Below are 12,194 nucleotides of genomic sequence, written 5' to 3' on the forward strand. Positions count from 1 at the left end.
TAGAAATTTCATTTTTTAATTTCGTCATAAAGAGATTAGTTATAATGTTTTAAGATTTACCAATTGCACGATTTTTTAAACTTGCTTAGAACCATGGTCGATACTACCAAAGAGACTACAAGTTTAGATAAAACTAGAGAGGAAAGATTGTTTTAATTAATTCCATTCACACTTTTCAAAATATAATGGAGTTATATACAATGTTTATTACGATATCAAAAATTTTATAAATGTGTATTCTCAGTTTGGCTCAAGGCCGGTTTTCATGTGGTTTTCACCATAGTACTAAATACAGCACTAAATAATACACATATAAATACTTACTTAGGTCTATAGCTTTCACGAAGATTTTTGCCATGTTTTTAGTATTCTAATATATATTTATATTTAGTGGAATAGTGCACGTGTGTTACGACATTGTGTATTACCGATTAATGCAATTTAAAGACAAGATATGTAAATAAAATTTAGTACATATTTAAAAAACATAATTAAATATTCATAGTAATTTATAAAAAATGAGCAACGTTATTCTAAAAGAAGCGTGAGTAATTTCTAATAATTTCTTAAAATAACGTTATTAAATTTATTTTATGAATAATATAACACTAAGAAAATATTTTTAAATATAAATTTAAATAAATTTGTATGCTTTTAAATAAGAAGGTTTTGATATGTTATTGATATGATATGCTATATCTATTTGTTTCCTATGAAATATTTTAATAAACATTTAGTTATTCATTATATTAAATTATATTCGATATAATTAGCATATATTACTAGTATTATTTCAGATCACAGATACTATGTATTTATGCATTAAAGAACCTCGTTTGGAAAAAGGTTCTGGTATGAAAATATGATTTGTGTACATGTATTTAGCTAATTATATTCAATTCCAGGTTCGAAGTTGAATCCAAACATGGTGCATTTTATACAGGAGGAAATGTTCAAGTATGTTGACTAAAAAATACATATTATTTATTTTTCTTTATTTTATCATTTAATTGTCACTTTGCATTATAGTGGAGTACAGATGGACAGTATATGTTCTGCCAAAAATATGGTACTGTTTCTATATTATCAGTAAAGAGTGGTACAGTAATATCTTATTTGGGAGGAAGCAATAGCAATGAAGAGGAAGATACAATCAACACATTTATTGCAAGTAATAATGACTTAAACATCATCACACATCACAAAAGTGGTCTTTTTAAATTATGGAACTGGAAAGGTACATAACATTGTGTAATATATAAATATATAACATTACTTAATTTTATTATGAATAATTAATTAAATACAATAATATGCATACTATTATTATAGATAATAAATTAATTAAACTATGGAAATCTATTCATAAGGGTCCTGTAGTTCGTATTGCTCATTCTATTGAAAGAAATTTGATGGCTTCTGGAGGTAGTGATGGTACAGTCAGATTATGGAATTTACAACATCATACTTGTACTCATAATCTAAAAGGAGTTCAGGGAGTAATAAGGTACTCATTTTAAACAAAATATTATATTTTCATATTATTTATAAAAATTTTAGACATATTTCATAATAAAATATGAAATCATATATTTGAATGAGAAACATGACTATGCAAACATTTTCTAAAAATTGCATTTATTTAAATGATATATTAAAGATTTATAATTTGTATTATCTTTTGTTTTTAGTAAAGTGTGTATATTTTTCAATAATTTTATAAATGTTACAAATTTTGAGTTATTATAACAAACATTATTATTTTACATATGGAACAGAATCACTGAATACATACTGCTGTAAAACATGCTATAATTATTTTAATTCATATAAATTTTGCAATACTCTGTAATATATTTCAAAAATTGAAAATCAGATGTAAAATTTTAAATTAACAAATTGTATGGAAATTGGTTTTTATGATCACTCATTTCTTTTGCTATCTATTTTCAATTACATCATTTTAAGATATATAATGTGCAGCATATGAATTTTTATAAAATTTGTGAAATATAATATAATTTTAGTATTTTAGTTTTTCATCCAAATATTGAAAAAGAGCTTATCTTTGCTGCTGGCGATGATATCAAAATCCATGGGTGGAATATTAAAACTGGTAAAGAAGAAATTACACTTTCTGGACATTTCAGTAAAGTTACTTCTTTATCTTTTCTCAAGGACAAGAATTATTTAGTTAGGTAATATATTGAAACTACATTTCTTATCTTGTATATTACTAAATATAAAATTTATGATATGTATAATGCTCATTGATTTTATGTAGTTCAGGAAGAGATAGAGTACTCATTTTATGGAATCTTTCTTCTGGATCATCAATACGAGTTTTACCAGTTTATGAGGAAATAGAAGATACATTTATAATACCTAAAAATATGTTACTACCCTTTTATAACAAAGATGAAAATGCTATACATGTTGCTGCTGCAGGAGAAAAAGGTGCAATCATACATTTTTCAATATTTATATGGATTAAATTAATATTTGTCAATTTTTTTGTCAAGAATATTTACATCTTATTTAGCTATTCCAAAATTTTGTTTTTTTTTTTATATAATTACATATTTTTTAGAATGATACAAATTTATAAATAATAATTAAATATTTATTTTGTAATCCAAATTTCTTTAGGAGTTGTAAAAATTTGGGAGATGAAGACTGGTAAAGAAGTATATGTGCAAAAAAATTCTATTGTATCAGCTGCGAAGGAAACAGGATCTCTATCAATTATACATTTACTTTATAATGATAGTAGTAATAACTTTGCTGTAGTTACGGTTGATCATAATATAATTATCCATTCATTAGAAACATTTGATTGCCTGAAACAGGTAAATTCGTTTTTTAAAAATAATAATAAAATCGATATTTTATATAATAGGGAGGTTCTATAATGAATACAATTTTTATTGTTATAGTTAGTAGGTTACAGTGATGAAATTTTAGATGTTGTATATCTTGGAGATAATGAGAGTCATATAGCTATTGCTACAAATAGTTGTGATATAAAACTGTACAATATTTCAAACATGAATTGCGAATTGCTATGTGGTCATACAGATATTGTGTTATCTCTTGCTACTACACTTGCTAATGCCTATTTACTTATTTCTTCAGCAAAGGTATATATTGTATACATTTCATAAATTATTAATGAATTGAAATCTATAGTTGCGAAAATTGCTTTAATGTAAGAAAAAATATTTATGAAATATATATGAAATATATTATTAAAAAAATAATGTTTCATAATTTATAGGACAATAGTATTCGAGTATGGCTTATGGATAAACAAACAACTAAAGTATCTTGCATTGCATCTGCTACTAGACATACTGCTCCCGTTGGTTCTGTAGCAATTTCTCAAATGTCTGCAAAATTTTTTGCTTCTGTCAGTCAAGATTCATGTCTTAAATTATGGAACTTATCAAATAATATTAATTTCAAAGGTAAACAAAATGCCTTTTTATATCATAAATTATTATTTCTATCACGTAGTGTTATTTTATGCATTCAATGATTGCAGACACATGCTCTCTAAATGTTGCTCATACAACATTGGCTCATCAGAAAGATATTAATAGCGTGAATATTTCACCAAATGATAAATTAATTGCTACTGGATCACAAGATAAAACAGCTAAGGTATAATACATAAAATTAATTGTACATCAAAATATAGGATGTTTCTTTTAAATGGGAAGAGTGGAATATCTTTTGATAAAATATTTTATTTTTGTTAACATATGACATAATATTCGAAAATTGGACGGATATTTATATGGATATAATGTTTATTTTATATATCTTCACAGACATTTTATATGTACTGTATTATTCGTTGTGGTACATAATATTGCTCTATAATGTTAGTATTAAATTTTTTTACTATTAATTACTAGTCTTCTAAATCCTATATATATCATTAGCTTCTGCATTACTATATACAACTTCATTTCAATATGAATGCACTACTTAAGAAATTGTTTTCGTTAAAAATACTTTGGAACATATTCTAAATGTTATAGTTATGGTCTGCAGACGATTTACAATTACTTGGTGTATTTCGTGGTCACCGTAGAGGAGTTTGGTGTGTTCGATTTTCACCTATAGATCAGGTACTTTTGACGACATCGGCAGATTCTACAATAAAACTTTGGTCGCTGACAGAACTTCAGTGTTTAAAAGTAATTATAATTATTTATTTGTTACTAATTGCTATTAAATTAATATAACACAATTATTTTAATTAAAATATATATTTATCATTATCGATAATTTTTTCTGTATGATAGACTCTTGAAGGCCATGAATCATCAGTATTAAAAGCAGAATTTTTATCACGAGGAATGCAAATAATTACTGCAAGTGGAGATGGTCTTTTGAAGCTTTGGAATATTAAGACATCCGAATGTACATGTACTTTAGAACAGCATGAGAGTCGCGTATGGACACTCGCAGGTGAATATTATTTTAACGTCTTTCAATCAATATATTATATTTATTATATCATACTTTAATTGTAGTTAGTAAAAATGAGAAAACTATTATCAGTGGTGGAAGTGATTCATTGCTAGTTATTTGGAAAGATGTAACTGAAGAAAATAAAATAAAAGCTGCAATGAAATTAGAACAACTTGCATTGGAAGAACAAAAACTAGCAAATTTACTAAAAGCAAATAAATTAACATCTGCGTTAAACATAGCTTTAAAGTTAGAGCGTCCTTTCCAAGTTCTCAAAATTGTAGAAAGTAAGTGTTAATTACGTATTATCAATATAAGCATGCATCATTTAATATAACTTCTTATATAATTATATACAGGATGATCCACTTAACTATAAATATCTTAAATTATACATTATATGGAAAATAGATTTGCGTGATATTAAGAAAGTATTAAATAGCACACCTCTTTTTATGAACAAGAAAGTTTTAAAAAGGATCTTGAAAAGGTTAACATTTTCTAAAATATAATATACTTCTTATTTCTTATTATATGCATATATTCTTATTGTCTTTAAACTTAACCATTGATAAGATATTTTACTTTTAATTAGAGAACTCAGAATAATGAAGCAATACAATCTTTAATTTTAAAAAATTGTAGCTAAAGTCAAACTAAGTCTATATGCTCCTAAATATTAAAACACATTAGCATACATGATCACGGTAAAAATTCATCATAAACCAAACGGTAGAAATCATAAAAACGGTAGAAATTTCAACCAAAGTTCTTTCGATAAATAAAGATCTTATGCATCCGTTCCTTTTTTTTATTTTATTTTGGAAAAGATGTTTTTTTCCCACTGAGTTCTTTAATTAAAATAAACGCTGTTAAGTAGAACTGTTATTGAAATGTTTAATATTATGTAAAGTAAATTTTTAAGAAAAAGAGTAGTTATGTGACTAACGGTTAACTCTTTCCGGTCGTAATTTCTGTGGCATTGGTCTCCCCAATATTACAATGCCGGGTAATAATCGGATTTTGTCCGGCAAGAGTTAGTGTTACATGTGAAGATAAAGTGAATCATTTTACATAAATTAATAATTGAACTGGAATGCGACTACTTTTTCATTCTTCTTATGTTTTTTATTTTTCATCTATCAGCCATTTTAAAGGAAAATAATTGCCACTTTGAAGAAACAATTCGTGACTTAAAACCAATTTATAAAGAAGAGTTATTGAAGTGCGCTGTTACATGGAATGTCAATAGTAAAAATTGTCAAGTTGCTCAGGTAAGTTCTCACATAATTGAATATGTTATTCCTTCAAATAAAAAATTTGATTATAATTTTACATGTTTCTATAATGTTCATGATTAATAGGTAGTCATGAACGCGTTAATGATGGAAATGGAAAATTTGGAATTCCAAACAAAATTAACTTCTACATTGGAATCTGTGATACCATATACTGAACGCCATTATATAAGAATTACAAAATTGTTACAAAATCTGCATATACTTACTTATACTCTCAATCGTATGAAACCACGTATTACGTCCATAAATATAAACTAAATATATAACTAACAACTTGTATAAATTTCGTAAATTTCTTTTTCATAACTTTCTTTTCTATATACCACACATGTGTGTGTATGTGAATGCTTCTTATAGCGAATGGATGTAGATGGAGAATTTTTGTAGATAGCAGTATAAATCAACGTTAGTTATTTAATATGTAAACAGCACATGCCAAAATATTTGTAAATTTCGAAGAGTTTTTTTCTATTATAACTATAATATAAACTTATATTTCAAGAAAGTACAAAATTTCATGACTTCTTTTATTATGGTATAGTACTTTCAACATACCCTGTATACCTTGTGTACAATACCAACTTAGTATTATATACAAGCACCTGAGTGTTCACTTTATAAAAGAATACTGTAAGTGGGAGGAATGGTTGGGTAATATTTGGTTTCTAGCTAATTTACTCAAGACCATGCATGTATATTCAAGAAAGAATCAGTCCAAGTTTATTAGTGAAACAGATAAGTCATCAGGAAACGTAAGATGGCCTTAAGAAGAATTTGTTCTTTCGTGTCTTTTATTTATCTACTACAACTTTTACATTTAAATACATCTGCTATGTAAGTTATACTTAATTAGATCCATTCCTTTAATTTTTATTAAATTTAGTGACTCTAGTTTGTAGTTAGAAATATCACTCAGTTTTATATCTATGTGAAAGAGTTTGTTTAAGTAAAGCTTATTAACTTACTAAAAGCTTAATAAAGCTATTTATTTAAATAAATCTACATATTAATCTTATTTTCTACAATTTTAAATAAATACAAATTTTTATATAGTTACTAGCATAGATCAGTATCATGAAAAGACATCATCTTCATCCTAATAAAGTATATAATATAAAATATCCAGAACTATAATTTAGTTATGTATATTACTGAATACATATTTAATATAATTTTTGTATATAAAAATTTTTGTGGCATTGGGCAAGTAGTGGTAAAAAGCTACTTTTTTTTAATTAATTTGGACACTAAAAAGTCTTTAAAAAAAACATATTTTATAAAAAATATTTATAAATACTATTTTCATGCATAACTATCTAAAATATCTAAAAATATTTATAAGTTCTATCTATTTCCATGTATATTTTATATGCAAATACATAACTAAATTTTGAAACACTTGTGTAAACATTAGTATTCAAAGTTGATTACATTAATCTTTAAATTATTGAAATTATATTTTCAACAGTTTTATATTATTTTATCTGTATCTGAATTATTGTATGATTAAACAGCATAAGTGAGGTAATTTACAAATAAAGATAAATTAAGAAAAGTATCTCTTTACTTTTCCATAATTTATCTATATCTATTATAGCTTTAATTGTAATTGCAATAATTATTACATTTTTATTTATAATTTTCTAACTTTTATAATTTTTATGTTGGATCAATAATAAATCTTAATTATAAAATAAGACTACACATTTCCCTCTCTCTCTTTCTCATTTTGTGAAAACAAAGTATATGTATTATATTCAATATTACATTTCATCAACCAATTAAACTTCTTTATACTACATGTATATGCATATACCGCTAAATTACGTTCATCAGAAGAAAAAAAAAAGATTCTGAATCATGATACGCAATTTTATGAAGAAAAATATTGATAACTTACATAAACAGTTAAATGTTTGATGTCATAAATTAATATGCTCATGTGGTAGATAAGATTTTATTGTTGAGATTGGTATTAAAGTCTTGATTAGAGCATTAATATTCGATTGTATTAGTTAATAAAAATTTTTTACTTGTCATACTAGATATCAGAATAAATAATGTAGATGATAAAATATGATACTTAATGATATTATAAACAAAATATGATAAATGGGTTAAAAATTTTATAATTTTTTAAGGTACTTATCTATACTTATTCTTATCTTATAAATTATGAAATATAATATACTTTTCATATCTGTTTATAAAGTACTTGTTTATTTTAGTTGTGTTTATTCATATTTATTTCATAAAATAATCACATATCCATAGTAAACTATCATTACTATGCTTTTCAGAAATATTTCAACTTGCAATAACAAAGAAATTCTTTTTATAATGTAGAGTCACATGCATTGCATTATGTCACCAGCATTAGTACAAAGCAACAATGAACTATTCTTACTACTTAGTAACGTCTGGAATTTTAATTCAAGGACTTTCTTTGAAAGCAGTTTTATCTTTTTACGTACTGAAGTATAACTAAATATCATTAACAAATATATACTATTGATACTTTAATTAAAATATCAACTATAATATTATTATATATATTTTTATAAATTTTTTACAGAATTTTTTTATAACATTATTAATATTTTTTACTATTAGAAGTTTAAATAATATTACTAAGCTTCTGGAAGCATAGCTTTTTATGTGTATATGAAATTACATAAATTTCTTACAGATTAGAGAGCTGTCCAATATTAAGTAGTAGCAGCTCTATGACACAAACTGAACTTTTACAAGAATTGACAAATAATTGTCGTTATGATAAAATGACTAGACCACCAGGAGAAATTAATTCTACAGATCCAATTAACGTATATGCCAGGGCTTATATTTATACAATTAGATCTAATATGGCAAAAACACTGGTAGCTTGTGTTATAATTATATTTTATAACTTACATAATTTCTAATATTTGTTCTGCATACATCTATAAAATAATAATATTGTTTTATATCCTTTATAAATATATATATATATATAAATATTTTTACAGCAATTTGATGTACATATGATGTTGCAATTTAGATATCTGGATAACAGGTTAAAATTTTCAAACATTGCTCCATATTTAAATCAACTATATGGTGGACAATTTGCACATGATTTAATTTGGACACCTACTGTATATGTTTCTAATGAGCCCAGTTCTGCTATAATGGGAAATAGTGTGAAAGATATACTTGTTTCAATAGATCCATCAGGCATGGTCATACTGAATACTAGGTTTGTAAATATAAATTTACTTAATATTTTAAAAATAATAATATTACATTATCAAATATAATATTCATTCAACATCTTTATGTTTTATTCATTAATAATAATTTATAATAATTCAAATATAAAGTAAAATTAGCATAAATGTGAAGCAATAAAAACATAATGTAAAGTAATAAAAAATAATTAAGAAAATATCATTTATTCTAAGTTTATCCTTTAATCTGCACTTTTTAATATGCTCTTTTATTTTAATTTTAATATAATATTTGTACAACTTAAAAATCTTTTTAGTTCATGAGGTTTCATTGAATAAAAGTTCAATCAAAGTAATGTTTATGTTGTTGCAATTATTTGTTGCAATATTTAATTGATTATAAATTAATTGTTCCAATTTACATTGCAGGAAGAGTAAACTAAACTAAACTAAACAATTAAATAGGTATTTTAATGAACTATATCATGACAAAAATATAATTTATTACTTAATTATTTAAAAGTTAGAGTTCAATTATTCAAAATAAGATTAATATGTAAAAATATGTACAACATGCAACACATATTTTATGGCACTAGTATAAATAGTATAAGTATATAGTATGGCAATAGTATAAAATTAATTATATATTTTTTTGTCCATTTTAATATAAAATAATACAATCTGTGTGAATGGAAAGCTGATCAAAATCGGCTTTATGATGTGTTGTAAAATAATAAATTCCATAGAACCATTTGATTGTGCAAAATTTTTGAAATGAGAATACTTACCTTATATAGATACTTTGCCTTTCAACATGAACTCATGTTAATTACTGTATGATTATTGTTTATAGAGTTATATCAATTAAAAAATCAACAATTTTTGAGTGAAAATTTAATGATCCTTTAATCTTACTGTCTAATATACAGGGTGGTTGGTAACTGGTGGTACAAGCGGAAAGGGGGTGATTCTACGCGAAAAAAGAAGTCGAAAATATAGAATAAAAATTTTTTTTTATTTTTTTTTTAATTTTTTCATCGAGACAACGATCTACAGTGAGATCCGTTATAACGAGACGTGATAAAGTGCACGCGTACCGAGCGAAAATTCAAAGTCGATTTTCTCGAAAACAAAGCCTCAAACGAAAAATTTTTATTCTATATTTTCGACTTCTTTTTTCACGTAGATTCACCCCCTTTCCGCTTGTACCACCAGTTACCAACCACCCTGTATATCAGAGATTATTTAAAAGATGCTCTATTGTTGAAAGTTAAAAGCTTGCAATAAATAAATTACTTGTTTTAAAAGTAAAAATTATATTAAGATTTAACAAATTTTGAATGTTACAAAATAAATAATGTTACTTTTATAATTTTCTTTAATTGTATTCACAATAAAAATAATAACATAATATGAAATGCATAACTCATCCTTATATAATTTTATCTGCATAATAAACGTGATGTATAAACTGTTATAGGTTGCAAGCTACTCTTAACTGTGGGCTTCGTTTGGAGAAATTTCCGTTTGATGTACAAGAATGTCCTCTTGTCTTTGAAAGCTGTAGGATGTCATAGTTATTGTACTACTACAATGTCAGCTATTTTATTCAACTGTGCTCCTTGGAATGAATGGAATTTTTACCTACAGGGACACACAATGTGCATGATATGGTGTTATATTGGGACCAAGATCCAATCATACTTGCAGACGAATTACACTTAACTGAATATAAGCTTTTTGACAAATGGGTTAACACATCAGAAGTATTTTATACTACATCGCAGCAACATTATGGTCATTTTGGCATGTATTTTTGTTATATGTAGTAAATAATATCTTAAAACTATTTTAATTGATAATCATTTGTATTTATAGCTGGTAATTTCAGTTCAATTAGTATAACATTTAAATTAGCACGCGAGATGGGATTTTTTATGATGGACTATTACATTCCATCTATACTAATAGTAGTCATTTCTTGGGTATCTTTTTGGTTACATATGGATGCAAGTCCTCCACGAATAGTGTTAGGTGATATATTTAAAAGGTGTATAACTTACTTTATGGGTGTTGATATTATAAGATAAATAATTAATTAAAATTCCTGTATCTAGGAACAAATACTATTTTGACATTTATGACTCTTGCATCCAAAGTAGAGAACTCTCTGCCAAAAGTTTCTTATATAAAAGCCAGTGAAATATGGTTTTTGGGTTGTACAATATTTTTATTTGCAGCAATGGTTGAATTTGCTTTTGTTAATACAATTTATCGACGGAAGTATGTATATGTTGTATACAGATATTACAAATATGAAATCTCATACTTCATACATCATTTACTGGTTATTAATAATTTTGAAAATATGTTTAGGAAAAATGTTCCCTTGAAAAAAGTAAATAGTAAATACATATTAAAATCAACGCTAACACCAAAACTGGCTCGAAAACAATTTCAAAAGAACACTACAGGATTAGAACGATCACGGTCTTGGTCATCACTTGATAATGCAAACACCAGTGAACAAGATTATTCAAGTCAAAATTACCTTACTGTGCATGTAAATATACAAATATATTATAAGAAAACATATCAAAGTATACGTAAGTTCTGTATTCATTCTTCATAGCAACTGTACTTTTATATTGCAGAGTTTTCCAAGTACTCTCAATATTCCTTCTGTTAAAATTGAAGAAGATAAAGATCAAGAATGCTCTATTGGGAGCATTATGACTGTTAATAGTACATCATCACCAAAACCTTTTCAACGAAGAGCAACTCTTGCACAGTTACATAATTTTACAACAATGACTCCACAAGAAATTGCTCAATGGATTGACAGACGTAGCAGAATTGTATTTCCTGTGGCTTTCATTATATTTAACATTCTTTATTGGTCTTTTATTTGGATATAAAAATGTTATAAATAGATTAAATATGTAAGAAGTAATATTTTTTTATTACATTGAAAATTACTAAGAAATTCTTGAATAATTACGGAAACTAACGAGTTGCATTTATGTAATTTAGCTGTATAAACTTTTAAATAGAAAAGTTGTTTTCTATAGTACGCGTACATATGTTATGGTTACTATGTGGTAGTTGTTTATTTATTTTATATAAATTGTTTTTAATGGAGAAAATAGATTATAAATAAATATAAAATATTATGACAGAAGACTATTAATTCGTAATT

At 25.2% G+C, this 12,194-nt stretch overlaps 2 protein-coding genes across 9 annotated transcripts; both read left to right on the top strand.

Annotated features, from left to right (window-relative positions):
- The first annotated feature begins 363 nt into the window (after positions 1-363).
- On the top strand, positions 364-6,239 carry LOC138190244 (transducin beta-like protein 3). The gene is made up of 15 exons (XM_069132903.1): positions 364-544; positions 906-957; positions 1,030-1,237; positions 1,333-1,507; positions 2,028-2,198; positions 2,285-2,457; positions 2,650-2,849; positions 2,937-3,140; positions 3,278-3,467; positions 3,545-3,663; positions 4,047-4,205; positions 4,314-4,479; positions 4,545-4,769; positions 5,629-5,756; positions 5,847-6,239. Exons 1-15 carry the CDS (start codon positions 519-521, stop codon positions 6,039-6,041), a joined length of 2,391 nt encoding a protein of 796 aa, XP_068989004.1. The 5' UTR covers positions 364-518; the 3' UTR covers positions 6,042-6,239.
- A 142-nt stretch (positions 6,240-6,381) lies between these two features.
- On the top strand, positions 6,382-12,176 carry LOC138190245 (pH-sensitive chloride channel 2). 8 transcript variants are annotated; one of them, XM_069132905.1, is made up of 9 exons: positions 6,382-6,617; positions 8,473-8,662; positions 8,792-9,021; positions 10,476-10,558; positions 10,646-10,801; positions 10,874-11,029; positions 11,113-11,278; positions 11,372-11,558; positions 11,650-12,176. In XM_069132905.1, exons 1-9 carry the CDS (start codon positions 6,541-6,543, stop codon positions 11,911-11,913), a joined length of 1,509 nt encoding a protein of 502 aa, XP_068989006.1. In that variant the 5' UTR covers positions 6,382-6,540; the 3' UTR covers positions 11,914-12,176. The 8 variants fall into 8 exon arrangements, with proteins under 8 accessions (XP_068989006.1, XP_068989013.1, XP_068989008.1 ...); XM_069132912.1 differs by lacking the exon at positions 6,382-6,617 and adding an exon at positions 7,546-7,755; XM_069132907.1 differs by lacking the exon at positions 6,382-6,617 and adding an exon at positions 7,546-7,728.
- The last annotated feature ends 18 nt before the right edge of the window (positions 12,177-12,194 follow it).

Source organism: Bombus flavifrons, chromosome 3 (assembly GCF_040668555.2).
Source record: "Bombus flavifrons isolate JBK064 chromosome 3, iyBomFlav1_principal, whole genome shotgun sequence".
In the NCBI taxonomy this organism is placed as follows: domain Eukaryota; kingdom Metazoa; phylum Arthropoda; class Insecta; order Hymenoptera; family Apidae; genus Bombus; species Bombus flavifrons.

Excerpts from the sequence above, each read along its gene's own strand:
- LOC138190245 (XM_069132904.1), top strand. The coding sequence starts at position 8,176 with ATGAACTATTCTTACTACTTAGTAACGTCTGGAATTTTAATTCAAGGA. Across the intron at positions 11,030-11,112 it reads TCCTCCACGAATAGTGTTAG|GAACAAATACTATTTTGACA; the intron begins GTGATATATTTA and ends TCCTGTATCTAG. Across the intron at positions 11,559-11,649 it reads AAAATTACCTTACTGTGCAT|AGTTTTCCAAGTACTCTCAA; the intron begins GTAAATATACAA and ends TTTATATTGCAG.
- LOC138190244 (XM_069132903.1), top strand. The coding sequence starts at position 519 with ATGAGCAACGTTATTCTAAAAGAAGC. Across the intron at positions 2,199-2,284 it reads GACAAGAATTATTTAGTTAG|TTCAGGAAGAGATAGAGTAC; the intron begins GTAATATATTGA and ends GATTTTATGTAG. Across the intron at positions 3,468-3,544 it reads AAATAATATTAATTTCAAAG|ACACATGCTCTCTAAATGTT; the intron begins GTAAACAAAATG and ends CAATGATTGCAG.